The sequence below is a fragment of the Trachurus japonicus genome, chromosome 9 (assembly GCF_045865225.1).
Source record: "Trachurus japonicus isolate A0001 chromosome 9, Traja_1.0".
Classification (NCBI taxonomy): Eukaryota; Metazoa; Chordata; class Actinopteri; order Carangiformes; family Carangidae; genus Trachurus; species Trachurus japonicus.
In genome coordinates this window covers 11,058,756-11,079,437 of record NC_140915.1, presented here as the reverse complement: position 1 = coordinate 11,079,437, position 20,682 = coordinate 11,058,756, and the positions used below count along the sequence as shown (strand labels likewise).

The 20,682-nt window shown below is 39.7% G+C and overlaps 1 protein-coding gene across 1 annotated transcript in view; it reads right to left on the bottom strand.

Annotated features, from left to right (window-relative positions):
* adamts3 (ADAM metallopeptidase with thrombospondin type 1 motif, 3) overlaps window positions 1-20,682 on the bottom strand; it is a 222,104-nt gene that overhangs the window by 55,401 nt on the left and 146,021 nt on the right. The window contains exons 10-11 of the mRNA XM_085785926.1: window positions 16,427-16,532; window positions 3,921-4,064 (exon numbers count right to left, since the gene is read on the bottom strand). Coding sequence (XP_085642052.1) covers window positions 3,921-4,064; window positions 16,427-16,532 — 250 coding nt within the window. The remainder of the gene's footprint in view (window positions 1-3,920; window positions 4,065-16,426; window positions 16,533-20,682) is intronic.

The window sequence follows — 20,682 nt, the reverse complement described above, 5'->3', positions numbered from 1 at the left end:
AACGTTACAAGACTTGTTTTAGAGGTAAATTCATGGAAAACCGCTGATGCGGGTTGCCTTCAGGGACAGTTTTTCATCAAGCAGTCTCTGAATTTACCTCTAAAACAACTCTGTCTGGTAACGTTCTGTTATTATCTCATAGCGTGGTGAATGTGCAGGTCACAACTTGTCCACCAGAGCGTTTTGGAGTTGTTGGATTGTGTATTTGATGAGGGAAACCAAGAAATCCCATGAGCCTCCGTAGCGTAGCTCTGAGCAGCTCACGGCTCTGCTCCGCCGTTAAAAAAACATCTTGCACCGACAATTACAGGTAATTAACCTACTGCTATGACTATAGGGATTATGGCAATGGGCCCCTTTGCCAAAAAGTTGAACTATCCCTTTAAATAGTCCGACATTAATATTCATCCCTCATTCTTTCAGATGTATTTGATCAACAAGCCTCCTGTTTCTCCACAGTTCCTCCATGTTTGTCTACTGTGTGAGTTTTTTAGTAACTAATCAGCTCCTGTTGGTTCTTTGTCTTTATTTTTTGATTTATAAACAAACATACATGAGTCTGCAGAGTGTGCAGAGTAAACCTTGGCTCTGTAGACGCCTTCATGAAAAAAGCTGCAACAACATGAATCGTTTTTCTCCACATTAAATAAAGGTTTATCTGAAGTAAGCAGAGTGAATAAATAACATAACATTCCTCCTGTGGTTGAGACAAAATGACATTTGGTTTGTTCAGCCGTGATCTAATTAAAGTCCAATATACGTGTACAATATTTTGCCATTTTTCTAAATAACATCAATGAAACTAATATTTCCTAAACATTAAAAAAAGCCTCCATGTGTCCAGAGGGTATTCATTCCCTCCCTCAGTGTTGCACATGTTGATTGTTTAGAAAGCGTGGAGTTCAGCTGACAACACTTTGCAGTCTGGACGTCTGCTGTTGTTGTGCTCACGGAGTTATTGCCGTCGTGGAAACGCTGACATTACATTTACTCCATGTGAGTCATCACAGTTCAGCTAAATTCCACCGATCCCATTACTGAGTACGAGCTTTTTACACTTCAGTCGACTTTTAAACTTTATCTCTGTTCTTTATTTCCTCTCTGGGTGTGTTTTGTTTTCTTCAAACTTTGTCCAATCGATTCAGATTTAACTTTCCTGCCAGGGTTGCCAGGTCTGCGGTTTTCCATACGTAGGTTGGGCTTGGGCAGACCTACTGAATACAGATGATATGAATAATGTTTATGAATAAAGGTTTGTATTTTGAATGACAGATTTAAAAACTTAAATCCTGTTAAAATGACTCCACATACAGTACGTCACCTGCGTGCCCCACAGACACACAAACAACATCATCCGCCCCGAGTTCCCACCACCTGCCTGAAGTAAGGTAAGTAAGTAAATAATTGGTCTACTTACTGTACATATATATTTACTGTAAGTATATGAATAAAATATTGTGAATGTCTGGAGATGGGGTAAGTTATTCCATGTCATATTTAAAGTCCTGATAATATACTGCAAAATTACACAAAGTCTTTTTAGGACCTATAGATGAATGTTCATGGTGTTATTTTATGGATATTACAGTACATTTTGCAATAATAGCAATGCTGTTGGAGTCTAAAAGCAACATATGGATGTTTATGGGCATATTTTGAGTTTTGGCTTTTGCCTCACAGACCTGGCAACCCTGCTTCTTGCCATTGCATACTTCTACTGTTCCTCTCCTTGCGGTTGTGATATTTCTCCTCCTGCCTGAGATTTCAAGTGGAATCACGCACTTTGATTTACAACCTCGTTCATCAGCAAACATTATAACGAATCTCAAAAAAAAAAAAAAACCCTAAAAAGTCATGTTTTGAAAATAGAAACCAGATTAAATTCATCTGGATTCAACATTTTTTAATTCCAGCAAATTTAGTGTTGTCATGCGGCTCCTGATTACTCATGCACCTCTTTGATTCCTGTGAATATTTTTAACTAATTGCCTGAGAAAAAAAGCTCACAGAGGGAAATTTACAGCAGCTTGTTTTAGTCAGATTTCAGATTTAGCTGAGCTGCAATGAAGAGCTGATCACAGTCGGACGAGAGCAGTACATGTCTCATCATTCTGAACGAACGCTTTTCATACAATATATAGATTTCTCTCTGCAACAGATCCACTTACAACAGCCGGGAGCTGCTGTGAAGAACGTCATACAGTATACGGGGCTTTGATTGCACGTTGTTTGTCCGTCATCTCCTTTTGTGCTCTGTCAATACAGTATAGTTCGGCGGTGGTTCACGCTCTGCTGAACGTTCCCAATCACAAATCGATTCTTTCACAGCTGAGTGAAAAAGCCGATGTCTGTGAACCCGACACACACACGAGCTGCCGATGCGTGAGCTGTTTGCAGATGATGCGATGCTGTTTTGCATCTGAATACTGGGGGAAGTGTGTGTGTATCCACGACGACACAGTGTGAACTCCCACTGCCTCTGCTGTTTAAAAAGTTAAATTAGTCACCTTATAGTTTTTTTTTTTTTAAAGAAAAGTGTTTTCCCCTCACATGCGGTGCAGAGAGTTTCCAGACTGATGAGCTCTGCAGGGCTCATTTTAAATTATAATGAATGAAATATAACGACAGCTCTCCTCAGGAGCTCCTCTTATCAGTCCGGAATATTTATTTATCTATTTATTTGTGTTTTTGTGTGTTTGTTGGCAGCGAACCTGAAGGAGAGATGCACCACAGAGGCTTCAGTGAAACTTGGTAGAAAGTTTGACGGTGGGCCAACAAAACCTGTTGTACTGTAAGCCAACACTGTGTTTTTTATAAGCATTTGACGTTTTGGCTCCTGACTCATGGCACAGTTTAGGAAAAATCTCCCAATAGGCAAGAAAAGAAAAACACATTTTCAACACAAAAAGTCTTGTTTACTTTTTTTCAGGATTGGTCCAACTTATTTGTAAAAAAAGGTTGCTTTCTGCAGAAAACCTGCTGTGACTCTTGGAATCTTATAAAGGTTCATCTTTTCCTCTTCTCTGGTGTTTTGTATGAAGTGATGACCCATAAGAAGATTATGTAAATTTTTCTCTGTTTGGTTTTCCATCTCCTCTCTCAGCTTCTCTCTTGAGATCTACTAAGAACAGGTCGGTGTCAGCCAATCAGAAGAGAGGAGGAGGCTCTGACCCTCTCTTCTGATTGGCTGACTGTTTTCTAAGGGATTTAATTAAAAAAGAGCAGATTTCAGAATAAAACACTCAGAGAAACCAAATCCAGCAAAGTGTTGGATGGTGGGTCTAGGATGTGGTGGGCGGAGCTTTGTGTGACTGCTTAGTTGTGACATCACAAAGTGACAGGAAGTCCTGACGGCTGGTTTTAATGCTCAGTTTCTGAATACAGGCTGTGTGCATTTCTCTGTGGACTGAGGCTTTGATACTTTCACAGTATTAATATAGAACCTAGAGCTGCTTTATAATCACACTACACATGGACATCTACCTTTATACTGTATGGAGCTTTAACACAAACATCTACCTTTATACTGTATGGAGCTTTAATACAAACATCTACCTTTATACTGTATGGAGCTTTAATACAAACATCTACCTTTATACTGTATGGAGCTTTAACACAAACATCTACCTTTATACTGTATGGAGCTTTAACACAAACATCTACCTTTATACCGTATGGAGCTTTAACACAAACATCTACCTTTATACTGTATGGAGCTTTAATACAAACATCTACCTTTATACTGTATGGAGCTTTAACACAAACGTCTTTCTTTATACGGCTGGGGCATCTATCTTTATTCTGTATTGGGCTTTAAATTGTAAAAACTCATAACTTGACACAATGCAGACAGATCTAAAAACTATAAAATGACAGCATTTCCATTTCACTTCTACATAAACACAGAGGCGTGAACTCACTGGATGTATCTCTTCAGTTCCTGTCCGCTGCACATGGACCAGTGGTATCGATGGAAAGCCGCCTGCACCAGTGGAGCCATCACGCTCCCCATCGTCGTCTCGTCCCCGCAGCGGTTCCCCTGGCCGTCGTGCTCCATCCCCAGCCTGCTCCCACAGGGAGAGAGACGGGCAGATTATTTATTTCACACAGCTGCAGGATGTCAAGGTGCAACAAAATCCCTCACCAATGATTCATAGCATATACACGGTATCAACATGTGTTTTGTTTTGCCGGCCAAAAGTGAAAAATAATAACAGGTTTGGACAGAAAGAGAGAGATCCCTGGTTATTTTTCAGTCTACTGAGATGTTTAATATTCAGTTTCACTCACAGCTGGGCTTCAAATGTCATTATCATGATCTTCCCATCTGTCATGATGATGATGGTTTAAAACTTTATCTATTTTCTTTTATTTGCTCTTGCTTTTAACTCTGTTTTTTGTGTTTGTTTTTATTCTGTTTTATGCTTCTCTTTAAAAAAAAAGTTTTGTCTTTATGTAAAGCACATTGACTTGCCTTGGTATGACATGCGCTATATAAATAAAGATGCCTTGCCTTGCCTTGCCTTGCTTTGAAAAATATTTCATGACATTGACCGTATGTGATGCCTTCCCATGATGAGAGATCATTTTCTGTCTATTTTCCCCCACTGGAGTTTGTTAGTGTGATGGTTTGTCTAGATTTATTAGGAAACACATCACTTCTACTGTATATGGGCGTCTTCATCAATTTAACAACAGAGAGGAAGGAAAAACCCACATCTCCCACATGTTTTTGTTAACTGGAAATACGCCCATTGTGTTTTGAAGCAGGTTTTTCCTTAAATTGCAGCGTGCTGAGCCCTCTGAGCCACCGTAGAGGACAGACCAGCGTCTCCCTGTGCAAATATTGAATAACAAGCCCCGATAAAAGACTGGCAAACGAGAAATGATTAGCTTTCTGTTCAGCCGGGTGCCATCGCGCTGAATCAAAAACTCATGAATAACAAAAACCGAGTCCTCTGTGTGCGATATGCAGTTTTTTTTTTCCCTCTGCAAAACTTAATTTAAACACTGAAACGAAAGGAAGCTGATGTGGTGTGTGAGAGAAAGAAATCGCCTTCACTTCCTGTTACTCCTGAAAGCACCTTGTTCACACTGAGACCGGTCTGACAGTCGTGACGGCGCAGTAACGATCGCAAAAAGGCCCGAAACAGCCGGTGATTTCAATCTATTCTCAGACTTTTAGAGGAAGTCTGAGAATAGATGAAATGCCTTCAATTCTCTTGGGGACATTTTGTGCCTTTTAGCAGAAAGCAGACAGATGAGTGGTCGTCTCGTCGAGCTGGAGACTTGAAAATTAATGGTAAACGTCTAAAAAGCCCCTCAGAAAGCATCGTGACTTTGGAAAGAAAAATACAAAACTGTGACCAAAGGATTTAGTCAAAAGTTGCTTTTTCTGGAGCTTTCAACCATCAAACATGTAGGTGGAGGTTTTGTTTGTGCTCTAGTAACAACAGGTCAGTGTCAGCCAATCAGAAGAGGAGAGGCTCTGACCCTCTCTTCTGATTGGCTGACTGTTTTCGAAGTGATTAAATTAAAATAGAGCAGATGTCAAAATAAAACACTCTGAGAAACCAAATCCTGCAAGTTCTTGGATGGTGGGTCTCTAGGATGCGGGCGGGGCTTTGGGTGACTGCTTTGTTGTGACATCACAAAGTAACAGGAAGTCCTGACGGCTGGTTTTAAAGGCTCAGTTTCTGAATACAGGTTGTGTGCATTTCTCTGTGGACTGAGGCTTTGATACTTTCACAGTATTAATATAGAACCTAGAGCTGCTTTATAATCACACTACACATGGACATCTACCTTTATACTGTATGGAGCTTTAACACAAACATCTACCTTTATACTGTATGGAGCTTTAACACAAACATCTACCTTTATACTGTATGGAGCTTTAATACAAACATCTACCTTTATACTGTATGGAGCTTTAATACAAACATCTACCTTTATACTGTATGGAGCTTTAACACAAACATCTACCTTTATACTGTATGGAGCTTTAACACAAACATCTACCTTTATACTGTATGGAGCTTTAACACAAACATCTACCTTTATACTGTATGGAGCTTTAACACAAACATCTACCTTTATACTGTATGGAGCTTTAACACAAACATCTACCTTTATACTGTATGGAGCTTTAACACAAACATCTACCTTTATACTGTATGGAGCTTTAACACAAACATCTACCTTTATACTGTATGGAGCCTTCAAGAATAAACTCCTGTATTTCAGAATAATGTTATGTAGCATGATTAATATCAATATGTTGGATGAATCTGGAAGTGAAGCCTAGATAAATACTGAAAGTTTTTTTTATTAAGTGCATGTGAGGAGAACTTAGAAACCGACTGATGTGACTGTTATTAATCTCAGACAACATGTACATGTAGCCTCAAACTGCGTCAGACTGTTGCTTTATGGGCCGGACAGATGGTGTTTGCTTTTTCTGTTTCTGCTGCATGTGTCTCCGCTGGGCTTCACCAATCATTATGCATCATTTGTCGTCACGTCTCCCCTCCCATCATGCACTCTGCTCTGTCACACACACATCGCTCTAATGTCATTAAAAAAAAGAAAAACCTGCAACAACAGCATTGGAGCTGCTTGTAGTCGTGGAGAAGAAAAACAAAAACATGTGTATAGATTCAAACACTTTTTCTGTAATTGAGAAAACATGTTTGATTTTCAGCCGATATCATGTATCGTGTTGTTCCTTCCTCTCTGACCCGAGCCGACCTCTGACAACAGGCTGTAACGTCCTCGCTCGTGATTTGCCGACATTACAGTGATGATCAATAAACACCAGTGTGAGTTAGTGAGGTGTCGATATCGTATGTTCCAATGTTTTGCTGCCGTTTGTGAACTCGTCTCTGCTCCGGACGTTTAGTTTCTTTCTGCAAACATTAGTCAGAATAAAATTTAAAAAGAAGAATTGATTTGGTTTTTTCATTCTTTCTGTAGATGTTGAGTTGAGTTAATGAGCTGTTCGTATACAACACAAACAAAATACGCCTCCTAGAGAGTGTCCGTCTGAACAAGTTCATTAAGTCTGTGAATGGTGCGCTTAGTTCTTAAAATTATTTATCAATTACCATCATTAAAAAAAGACCATGCAGTTTTGAGAGTGAATATTTTATGTTCATGAAAACATTAAACTTTTATTTCTGCTGTCACTTATTTTATTTTATTTTTCTTTATTTTTTTTTTGAATGTTTTGTTGGATCTAAGGATTAATCTGTATCACTCATACTTTACTTCAAAACTGCCTGGTATACATTTCTTTATTTGCTCTTTTATGTAGGTCTATCTTTCCCAGTTTGTTCAAAGTTTTTAGATGTAATTCATTTACCTTTGTGTATTCTGTTTATTGTTTTGTACAGACATAAAAAAATTTAATCGTGAGTGGCAGAAGTAACATTGTATGTTCCCTGAAAGTAACTACTGTATTGTAATGCTCTCACAAAATAAAAATAAAAAATGTAAAAAAAAAGACACTTTTATTTCTGCACTCCATTTATATGATCTATAGGAGTTACAGTTTTTCACAGCTGCTAAAAAATTCTCAAAACTCTTGACACAAACATCCAGTCGTCCGCTATATTCACCAAAAACTCTGACTCTTTAACAATCAATCACCTCAACGCAGCTTCTCTTTGTCAGTGACTAAAGGCAATATACTGTATGTTCTCCAAATAAAATAGTATTACAGGAAATACTGGAAGTATTGAAAGTTTGGATTTAGCTCTTACAAACAGGAAAACTTCAGATCAACAAAAGGCAAAAAAAGGATATAATATTCTGCAGTAAACACAAGCTCTATTACCGATAGATACTGACATTTCAGATCTTCCTCGTCTCGCCTGCATCACATATTATTTTGCTCCACAATTTCTCTTATCCCAAAATTGCTTTTGTTGGTTTTGTTTTGTTGTTTCTATAAAGCTGTAAAGTGAAAATATGTTGTGCAACTCCGGTGAATACCTGTTTATGGTTTTAGCAGTAAATCAAATAGTATTTGATTCATAAATGAGTTAAAACCACTGACTTGGTATTTTAGTATTTTAGCAAACAGATATTAAGCGAGACAATGGACGACAGGAAGCACTAATTTCTTATTAGCCGGCAGACGTCAAATGGAAAAACATTTATCAGGAGTTGGAGTTAATATTAAAGTGTGTAAGGTTTGTTAAACTGCTGAGAATCATCAGCTACAGTTCACCTGCTCTGGGCTTTTAATTAAAAACTGAAATGAACCTCAGCGCCAGTTCAGGGTCGAGTCTGATTGTGAGGAACCAGCGAAAGTTCAACTGATGAATTATAGTGAATTATTCTTATTCGTCAGCTTCCCCGCCAGTCAGAGAGCGTTTCCTTAGAAATAAGTTTGTATTTATTATCTAATTGAATCCCTCTTTGTTTCTATGGCAGCGCAGCTCCGGCGACTTGTCACTGACTCATGTTCTGTTGCATCTCTTCACTCTCACATAAAACGACGGCGACCTTATATGGAAACTTTCTGATTAAGCTAATGACTGAATCTCGTGGACTCGTACTAAATCACGAGGGACGGAGATGAAGCCGGACTCCACCCAGCTGTCAGCTTCTTCTTTATTGCTTTGTCTCTAGTGTGTTTCTTTGGCGTCGACACGTCTATCCTCTGTTCTTTTCTTCTCTGCTGATTAAATCGATGTCCCCTCAGACTTCCTGAACCTCTGGTGGCTCCAGCTTTTCCACCCAAGCAGCATAATAATGACATATCATAATTATTCTGCTTGCGATGTGTGTTTTCTAATCAGGGTTTATACAGGAATCTTGAAGTTAATTCTAAAACCTTTTTAAGACTTTTTCAAGACCTTCTCAATATTTTTAATACCTCACCACCACTTCAAGCTGTAACCGTTTACATCAGTGACACTTTTAACTTAACAGTTTTGGTTTGTGATAAAGACTATAGACCACTATGATGCTACAGAATTCAAAATAGGCTGCAGGATAATAAATCAAAGGCAAAGTTTATAAAAAAAAAAAACATTGCTCAACTCTCAAAAAACAAAAAAAAACTATCTTCTTTTCTTTTTTTATGTACCAGTTCATCTTTGTTTTTTAAAAATGAATAAATTCACACACTTTCACAATGTTTTTTAGGACTCAAACTCTTGGACAGCTAATTCAGAAAAAATACCTTCAAAATTTAAGACTTTATAAAGTCGTGAAAAGACTTTTTAATACTTTTTAAGGGTCTTAATTTTCCCAAAATTGATTTATCACCTTTTAATACTTTTCAAGACCCCGCGGATACCCTGCTAATGGACTGTGTTGCTAGAAAACTACTTCTCTGTTATGAAACTACACAACTGAAGTTTTCACTGTGGGCTCGTGATTAATGTGACATTCAGGAACAAAGGGGCGGCTTGTGTTGATTAAAGTCTCATCTTGACTCATTCTCCCCTGTCAAGATTAAAGCGGAGGAAGTAATGATCTGACGCTACTTTGTGCCATCTTTGAAAAGCCATGTTACATAAAAACATCTGAGCTGGTTGATTAAAAACAAGGTGGTCTGAGGTCTCTTATCTGTGGTTATTGATCCCTGATTGCATCAGAGTGAGGGTCAAACGAGGAGGCTCCACTACCGCTCCTGACCCCATGGATGCTGCTTTGAGAGTTGATCATTTGCAGTGTTATTGCCGAGGCTTTACAGATGTACAATACAGATGTTTGGGGTGAATTTTTTACGGGAAGATAAAAGAACGAACTTCAGAGAACCAATGACTCCCCGACTTTTACAACTCAACTCCAAACTGTTGGTGACCGATGTCTGACCCTGAATTTATCTTCATCTGACGACGATCAAACACACAGGACTGAACTCAAACAGGGACTCTTTATTTTTATGTTCTGGTTGATGCAGGGGGCGGAGTTAACTGTCACTAACCAGGTAGCCACTGTGATTAGCAAACAAAACTGTAACGAGTATGTCATGATTTCTGACTGCCATTGCACATTGCAGTTAAAGTTCAACATTTTGGCAAATTGGCCCATTGCCATAATCCCTATAGTCATAGCAGTAGGTTTGTTACCTTTAATTGTCAGTGCAAGCTATTTTTAGAACGGCGGAGCAGAGCCGCGAGCTGCTCAGAGCTACGCTATGGAGGCTAATGGGATTTCTTGGTTTCCCTCATCAAACTCATCAAGTACACAATCCAACAACTCCACAACGCTCTGGTGGACAAGTTGTGACCTGCACATTCACCACGCTATGAGATAATAACAGAACGTTACCAGACAGAGTTGTTTTAGAGGTAAATGCAGAGACTGTTTGCTGAAAAACTGTCCCCGACGGGAACGCGCATCAGCAGTTTTGCATGAATTTCCCTCTAAAACAACTCTGTCTGGTAACGTTGTGTTATTATCTCATAGCGTGGTGAATGTGCAGGTCACAACTTGTCCACCAGAGCGTTGTGGAGTTGTTGGATTGTGTATTTGAGTTTGATGAGGGAAACCAAGAAATCTCATTAGCCTCCGTAGCGTAGCTCTGAGCAGCTCACGGCTCTGCTCCGCCGTTCTAAAAGTAGCTTGCACCGACAATTAAAGGTAACAAACCTACTGCTAAAACTATAGGGATTATGGCAATGGGCCAATTTGCCAAAATGTTGAACTATCCCTTTTATGACGACTGTTTGTTTGTTTTAAGGACCTTGAGCTCTTTATTTTTTCATTCTGAGTTAATCAAACAATCATTTTTTATTTAGGTTTTATTGAATTTCCAAACCTGGTTTGGAAACCAACAAAAACAGACTTAGGAGCTTTGTTAAAGAGGAGTGGAATCCAGCAGAGATTGTTCATTTCAAACCTGTACGGCTTTTATATATTTATCTACTGTAGTAAATGTTTGTGGATTATTTATTTGTAATGTTTATAATAAAGGCTTCAAACCAGTTTCCCTGCAGGGACAGTAATGATACCTTTGAACCTTTGAAAATATGTTATTATAGACTATTAGATTATATTTTCACATGTCTTAAAGCGAAATGATCTTTAATAATAGCCCGGGTTGAGGACAATTCACTTAGCTACCAGCTGGCATCTGATCCACTCATTAGGTGTTTGACTTGGAGCACGGAGCCGACTCTTCTCTCATGGACGTCAGTCACTGTGTCTGGTGTTATCTGTGACTGAGCAAGAAGCCTTTTGTTGATCAGGTATGCCGTCTAGAGAAGCGCTGCTTTATGAAACAGGTGGAACAAAAGAAGGAAGGAATGGAAGGCCGGACGGGCGGCGGGAAGCCTGCTCATGTAGAAAATATGTGTAATTTCACATGTGTCGTCATGAAAACACCAGACAAGGGGAGTTTCTTTCTCCTGTTAAATATCTGTGTATCCCAGCAGGATCTAATCTGCAGCGCCTCGCTGGCAGGACGTTACGATAAGCCTGTGTTGTGCCTCTTGGAGCCGTTTATCGTCTCATCTGAGGAAACACTTAAGACTTGAAAACGTCCTCTTTATTCCCTCCACTTCACTGTTCTTCAGAGCAGAGGCTTAAAGCGTCTGTCTCAGGATTTTGGTTATCGCTCTTTTTCCTCTACAATGGTTTAATCTTGAAATTAAATTCAAAGGATTCCCCAGCTCTTTCTCTTTCTCTTTCTGTGTGTGGGTGTGTGTGTGTGTGTTTTATATGTTTCTTCTATCGATCCCTGAAGATGAAATCCTCACATCGTTCGGTGGTCCGGGCGTCTCTGGCCTCAGCTGCTTCCTGCTGAACGATGCCTTCACTTTCCCTCCATCAGCGTTGTAATTTTGAGCTCCTGTCTGTTTAAAAGAATAGTTCACCCAAAATTCAAATTGCAGAAGTTTCAGAGTCCTCCGTGGCTTCTCTGAGTTACAGGGGGTCTCGGCGTAGCAGTGCATGTCCATATAACGGTTGCAAATGGATACAACTTTTCTTCGTAACAAAAACACACCAAAAAACATCCAAATACCTCCATGCTGCTCGTATGTAATGTCCGTCTTGTATTGAAGCCCTGAAATGCGAAATTGTTCCGAAAAAAATTTAATAAGTCTATTTTTCAAGCTTGTTTGTAGCAGAAGCTCCTCTTCCTGGTTCGTCCAAATCTCGTGCGATAATTTTTTTCAGAACAATTTCGCATTTCGGGGCTTCAATACAAGATGGACATTACATACGAGCAGCATGGAGGTATTTGGATGTTTTTTGTTGTGTCTTTTTGTTACGAAGACAGTTGGTATCCATTTGCAACCGTTATATGGACATGCACTGCTACGCCGAGACCCCCTGTAACTCAGAGAAGCCACGGAGGACTCTGAAACTTCTCCCAGCCCTTAGTCCACATGAGGGTGAGTACTAGATAATGAGTGCAATTGGAATTTTGGGTGAACTTTCCCTTTAACTCCATCCCACCGGTTCAACCCGATTGTTTTAAAGTCTGACCCCTGCACCTGTAGCATCACCTGACCTCCTCCTGGTCGTCCTCGCTCACCTCGTTAGCTCCCCGGGTGCAGAGTGTAAACACACCAGCGTGTTTCCACTCTCGCTGCCAGATTGTCTTGTTGCCATGAGCCTCAGCTTTCCACTGCTCTGATCTCCGCCTGCCTGCCTGCCTGCCCCGTTTCGGTCCTGATGGTGTTTGTGTTTTTTGGATTTTGCCTCGGCCTGGCTCTTTGTACTCTGTTCGCCTGCTTGGATTTTTTTTTTTTTTTGCAGTTGCTGTTGAAAAGTTGCCTGATTAGAAAAAAAATAAAAATAAAAGTCATGTTTGTTTGTGGTTCTGGGGAATTTTGATTATTTCTGTTCTGTTGCCTTGCTGCCGTTTCCACTGAGCTTATTTCAAAAGTTTGGTTTGAAGCACTTGAATCAGCAACAGCGTCATCCTGGGAGAAATAATTGCTTCTTTTCTTTTTTGAAAACGTTAAATAGCTTGCAAGGAGCAAGAAAGTGGAAAATCAAGCCTGATGTGACCTGTTTATTGTTGTGTAGCTACTGCAGCTCATCTGACGCCGTCCTCAAAACTTTCTTTGTTTCTTCCTTTCAGAGGGTTTTCAAGGGCACCGCACTCAGTAGACATCCTTACGTTTAACAGTGGATATAACACATCATCACTGGGTGTGTGTGTGTGTTTTTTTAAGCTTTTTTAGGTGCACAACTCATTTTAGAGTCAGAATTTCAGCTTTTGCAGGCGTCGTCCAGTTCACAGATGGAAGTGAGGATTGGTCATCTGCCGCTGAATGACTGTCAGACAGTTGGATGGGAGTTCAGTTGAGCGACTTGGCTTCGGTATCATCGGGCATCCTGACCACATCCTTTCGGGACAGTTTGTGTCGATGCCTTCAGAGAAGATGCTACTACAGTATTGTTTATGGCCCCCTATAGGGAAAACTAACTGCTACTCTCTTTTATTTGTGTTTTATTTGCTGCTGTTTTTATTTGTTGTATTTTATTTGTGAAGAACTTTGTGATCTTAATCTGAGAAAATTGCTGTATAAATAAAGATTACTTACTTACTTTTACATAATGTAATGTTGTAATACGTACTGGACACACAGGTGGTGCTGTGACTTTGTTATGTGTTACGTATGTGTGCTTTTATGATAATAAAGTTGGTAACACTTTATAATAAGTACACACTATCAAGCGTTAGTTAAGCATTAATTACTGAATTAATCATTTGAATACTCATTAATATGTAGTTTATTAACACAGTTAAAAATGTTTTACTCATCATTGATCAGCACTAACTGTATTATGTATATAAACTACATACTAATGTGTATTCATTCATATGAATGAAGAATTCAGTATTTATTAATGCTTAACTAATGCTTAATAGTGTGTGCTTATTATAAAGTGCTACCACAAAGTTTTCTGACTGACTGACTGACTGAATGAAATTGTCGTTGGCTGACGTCAGGCTCCTACACAGTTGAGGCAGATCCACAAGTCGATTCCCCAACATTTTTTTTGACACTGAAAAACAGAACATTTGAAAATGCCAAAATATGAAGGTCATGCAGGCTGGTGGAGCTCCCTGATATTTCCTCCTCCTCCTCCAATCACGGTCGGTACGAAGAGACAAGACTGCACAAATGGCTTCTTCTGCCTTGTTAGCATCATTGCTAAACAAAACCTGCCTTAGAGCTTTTATATTAATATTTTATGACAGTTGTCAATAGCCAGGACTTTCTGTTTTTACATGAGTCACAAGGCTTTGGCTTCACATCACAGATGTATAATGGGGATCCATAATAAAAACTAAAAAAAACAGAGGTTTTACTGTTACAGCTTAAGAGTTTGTTATTTCCCTGCACACACCCTAAATGAACTTGTACCATCCGGGGCCAAAATATTGTACAATATGTGCATGAATACTAATGAAGTGAATTTAGATGCAGCCTGTCGATGTGTCTGAGTCTTTTTTTTCCTGTTTCATTGTTGTGAGCATCACGAGTTCAACCTGTATACGTTTTGATGGTCACACATTAAAGCCTTTGTGTTTCCACTTGATGCGACAGTTGCCTAGTGACACAACCCTGATTCAGTCTGACGCTTCCGTTCATCGTGTTGTCAAGCATTTTCTCAGTCAGTGAATAAACATAAATGCTCATTTGTGATATTTCCAGCGACTCGCTCATCGCAGGGTTCAGTAACTTCGCCTGCTGCGTCTCCGGCGAGGGAGTTTTGGCGCCGTTTTTTTTTTTTTTTTTTTTTTTTCTGAACTTCACTTCAGAGGTGAAACATGTTGCAGGCAGTGTGGAGTGGACTACACACGTGGTGACGGGTGAACTGGCCGACACCAACACATTACAAAACGGTGGCTGAGTCCTCGTCTTTTTATTTGGACGTGTGTTCGATAAACAAACCGTGAGATTCGATAAAGGCGAAGAACGTGTTTGTTGTCAAAGCGCTCGAGGCCGAACTGCTTAAAGGTCTCACAAGGTGTCGCTTTGTATAGAGAAGAAACGCTGCAGGGAGACGGTCGCCGTGGTGCTGAGCAGAAGGAACCGCAACACAACCAGACCCGGCTGCAGAAACAAATTAAAGGGGGGGCATTACATTTTTTCAGGGGGGCGTACTTTTTCCAAACTATTTACTGTCTAATGTAGTGTAGTTTAGTTTATTATTATGAATCCCCATAAATATGGATTATTATGGATCCCCACTTTAACACATTTGAGGCATTCTGGTTGTACTCTGAGGAAAAATAGAGGGAAATGACAATATTGCTTCACATTTATTTATTTATTTTTTTTAAAGCAGATTTACCTACTGACTGAGGTTCCTATCATTGCAAGAATGGCTTAAGTGTATGAAACTGAACTCAGAACTGGTCTAGTGTGGAGCTGTGGCTGGAGAGCAAAAACAAAACTCATTTTTTAAGTCTTTTGGCCTGGACCGGCCGGTGACAAGCTCTTTCAGGCCACACTGTCTTCTTCCACACTTCTGCCCTATTCTCATCTCTATCTTGATAGCTGGGGCCACTGTCAGATATCTATATGACAGAAGGCCCACACATGCTTTAGCTTTATACTGAGATAGTTGGATCAGACATGTCCTGAGATTTTCAGCCTTCTATGCAGGTACACACACACACACACACAGACACAGACACAGAGACACACCTGTTACTTTGCTGTCCCTCTCTGTTCCTCTTTGTTGCTCTCTGGACTGGGCTACCTAGCTGTTCTTTTGGGCTAAGTGAGCATGGACGGCACAACTCGGCCGGTGTGGACGCGCTGGTTCGAGCCGCGCGAAAATATGAGTCTTTTTAACAACCGCGCCGGCCCGTTACAAGCTTGATGAGCAGGACCTCAGAGATTCAGTCAGTGCTGCGGTGATGATGGGCTAGTAGGGTTTGGTCTGTGTGCATCAGAGAGTTGAGATCCTACAGGACGAGCACCTGCGGTCACCCTCGCTAATCAAGATAGGATTAATAGAGAGTTGGCCACTCCGAGGTAAAAACCTAAAACCCAAATAAAATAAACATCTTCCAGTCCGGGGGGGGGGGGGGCACAGCTGACTCCGTGGGCGGACTGAACACAACGACACCTCAGGAAGAGGAAGGAGGAGGAGAAGGAGAAGAAGGAGAAGGAGGAAAAGAAAAAGAAAAAGAACAAGAAGGAGGATACAAAGAAGAAGGAGAAGGAGGAGAAGGAGAACAAGAAGGAGGAGGAGGAGAAGGAGAATGAGAAGGAGAACAAGAAGATGAAGAAGAAGAGGGAGGGGGAGAAGGAGAATAAAAAGAAGAAGGAGGAGGAGAACAAGAAGGAGGAGGAAGAGAAGGAGAACAAGAAGAAGGAGGAGGAGGAGGAGGAGGAGGAAGAGAAGGAGGAGGGGGAGGAGAAGAAGAAGGACCACAACAAGAAGAACAAGAACAACAATAAGCAGAAGTAGAAGAAGAGGAACCTACACATGTCCGGTCTCGTGAGCCACCACGAACGCCGAGGAGAATCCGTCTTCGTGGTTCAGCGTGCAGCTGCGGACCGGGTGGCACATCCCCGTTACCGGAGCGTAACCTGACGGACACAAGGAGACAGGACGGTTAAAAACAACAACACAAAACACCAAAGTGTTTAAAGATCTTATTTTACTCTTTTACAACCAAGACGTTTGGCTCCTTTTGTTCAAACATGGCTGAATAAAACATTTAAACAAAGTACGTAAAGTATCGGTAACACTTTAGATTAGGGAACACATATTCACCATTAACTAGGTGCTTATTAATATGCATATAAGTAGCTTACTAGCTCCTTATTAGTAATTATTAAGAACGTATTAACACCTTATTCTACCTCTATTACACCATGAATTAAGATTTTTCCTGATATTAACTCCTTATTATCGCTTATTCATTGTAAATTACTGCATTGTTGTTTCTGAATAATGATGTGAATAACCAGTGGGTTATTGGGGCCTTGTACAGGGGCAGCAGCACAAGAACAGTAATTCGTCCTTTATCACTCTGAATTAGTATAGCATTAATGCATTAATTTACAATGAATAAGCAATAATTAGGAGTTAATATCAGGAAAAATCTTAATTCATGGTGTAATAGAGGTAGAATAAGGTGTTAATACGTTCTTAATAATTACTAATAAGGAGCTAGTAAGCTAATATGTATATTATTAAGCAGTGTTACCAAAGTATTATATGGAAACTCGACCAGACAGGTTACTGTACCAATCTGAAACACAGTGTACACTTTTACAATCAAGACGTTTGGTTCTTTTTGTTCAAACATGGCTGAATAAAACACTGAAACAAAGTACATAAAGTATCATATGGAAACTAGAGCAGACAGATTACTGTACCAATCTGAAACACAGCGTACCCGAGGGATCCATCAGAAAGAGAAACTGCTCAGTACTGGATGAATTCAAATGCAAAGAAGCCGACGAGATAAAATCAAAACTCTATGAAAGAAATTATCATACATTCATATTAGACAAAGCCTACTGTTCAACCACGGTTTAATACAGTTTTCTTAATCTGAAAAAAAGTGGACAGAGTAACCTTCACCACTGAATCCAATCACCGTCGTCAGAAACCTCGGGATATAATTGACTGACAGTGGCACATCTACTGTATAGTGAAAAAGCAATAAACCGTCTGAAATCGCTATAGCAAACCCTCCGAGCCCTCAGGACGTGATCAGACACAACCTTCTACTTTTCAATCTACTAGACTTCATCTTTCACTCGAGAGGTGGAGGAGGTGAGAGAGGTGGTTCGATTCCCAGCTCCTCCAGTTCACGTGTCAAACCGTCCTTGGATAAGAAAATGAACTTCGAGCTATAGAACCAGTGTTGTATGAATGAGTGTGTGGATAGGTAGCAGTGTATTGTGGTGTAGTGTAAAGCCTTTTGAATGGTTGTTAAGTCCATTTATCTTCATAACAATACAGCATTGATGTGGAATAAATTCACACTGGGAAGAAGTGTCCTTGTTAACTGCATCACAACGTCTGCAGCCATGAAGCTACACATGGCTCCACAACCAAACTGCAAATAACTGAGAGACACACTGCAAAAACTCAAAATCTTTCCAAGAATAGGCTATTTGTCGTATTTCTTGTCAAAATGCCTAATTTCTAGTCAAAACTAACCTCTTTCCACTTAAAATAAGATTCATTACCTAAAAATTAACTTGTTTTCAGATCATTTTCACTTGTTTCAAACCAATTTTCAATTGAAATAAGTAGAAAAATCTGTCAGTCAAAGCTAATTGTTTGTGCTTCTAATAATAAACCTGCTCCACTATCAGATTTTTCTAATTATTTCAAGTGAAAATATACTTGATAGAAAAGCGTGTCTGAAAACAAGCTACTTTTTAATGTGATGAGTCTAAGTAGAATTAGATTTGTTTTGACTAGAAATAAGACAAATATTCTTGGTAAGATTTTGAGTTTTTGCGGTGCAGCTACTGGAAAGAAAGATGAAACTTCCTCTGAACAAGTTTTAAAACATGGAAGCGGAGAATAAAAATCATCCCAGAAGCTGTGACCTCTTTACCACCTCACCTGCTTTCAGTCGTATCATAAGACAGCCTTTATATATAATAAGACCACAGGGAGTCAAGCTCAGTGGAGCTTTGAATGGACTATTTGTGAGTTTCTCTGCTGCTAATCTTGGCGTCTTGCTGAGTGGAGGTGGTAATGGTCACTTCATCATAGCTGCAGCCATTGTTAACATTGTTATGAAGAAATAGATTGTAATATATACTGTCTATATAGACTCTGCACAGTGCTACGTTCTCAGGGCAGATTAAAGGTGAGTCATGATGAGCCATGATGACTCATGGAGACTGGTGAGGCGGCTGGTGGCTCGCTGGTTAGCATGCTAACTTCAGTATAAGATTTGAGTGGTGAGTACAGGGATGAAGTTTGTTGAAGTGACTTGTTTCTTTATTCTACAATTGTGCTTAATGCTAATGCTAATGCTAATGGCCAGTCAAATCAGCCAAGTTGCGTATTTCAAGCTAATCACTTGCTAATAAGGTAACGTGACTTGGCATTAGCATGTTTGCTTGATGTTTGCCTTTGGGTATTAAACATTGAAATCTGGTTTACCATGTAAAAATACACAGCAGAGGTAAATGTACACCCAAATGTAGTCCAATGCACATTTAAAAAACTAAATAAGCACTAGTAAGTATTAATCTGGTTTGATGCTTAAATGACATTCTAGCCTGTAGGCCTATAACATTTATATTGGAATGAAATTCTGTTATGTTACAGTTGCTGAGGAAACAGGTTACAGGATAAAAATAAAAATAAAGATAAGTATATGCAAATACAAACTAATACGATAATGAAATATAAGAAAAATCTTTAAATATGTATGGTAAATATAGATTGTGTAAATGTAATGTAAATGACAGATGCTCATTATTAAGATTTCCTTGAACAACAACAACAACAAAAACACAATATGTGGATTCGCAAATTAGTTGGAACTGAACAATTGCTAATATTTGTACAGCTGCTACATTGCAATTGAAGTGAAAAGAGATCAAAGTTTTGAAAAATTACACTCAAGAGCTTTAATTTCCAAAATCAATGTTGCGAGTTAGTTGAGATAATTAACAGATGTTGTTGTTATCAACTATTTCGTATCGCTGAAATATTCCTTCATGCCTGTAGATCGTCAAAAACTCTGACGCCGTTTGGGAAAGTTTCAAATATAACGTTTTAAATCTTCAACCTCCTGAGGCAGTGGAGGACGCTCTAACTAGGACAAATCTGTGTATAATGAATATGTGTGAGTTCACTCTGTGTGTTTTATGTGTCACACGCACACACACACACACACACACACATCACGATTGTGAAGATACTATGACGTGTCGCTGGAACAGGAAACAGATAATATGAAGACGACAGGACCAGGAGGCGCCACAGGGGACTGGGGAAGGGGAAAGGAAGGAAGGGAGGAAGGAAGGAAGTGCTGTTCATTTTTCGTCAGCATCATAATTATTAATCATTATTAAAACTTATATTTTCACTTGCGGCTTCGACACTTTGTTTGCAAGATGTTGCATCAGTGGCTGAGGCCCCGTTGTTGACATTAGTAAGTGACAGCAGCAGGGAAGCTGCAGATGTCTCCCTCGACTGTGCCAAAATTAGAATAAACATGCGTTTCCTGGTTCAGTCCTCCCTCTGTGCTGCTGCTGCTGCTGCTGCTGCTTTGTCGCTCTATTGACAGTAACACACGCCCACTGAGGCTGCAACTTAATGGAGTCACATTCATCTTGTTTCACATTATACAGATCCAAACCACACACACACATGCATTTATATTTTAGAGGAGATGAGCCACATGCTAACAGACATGGACAGACGGCAGGGAGTATGGATTCTGGCACAGCATGGCTAATATACATTTGGCCCAATGCCACAGATACAGTACAGTAATGCTCTGTCCGGACTTAAAAATAAACTCATTGATCCTTATGGACATCAATCTGCAAATTTCTGAACAAACGTTGTATGAGTTTCCTACCTCCAGGCTGTTTGACTGATTCAAATGTGCTGCTGAAACAAATCTGTAAAATCTGAATTAACCTGGGATTTATTTGTTCAGAAACCATTTATGTATTTGTTTGCAGAGAATCATATGAAGTGTATCAGTGTCTTGTAATTTTTTTCTGCGTCGTCAAATTCAGCCAT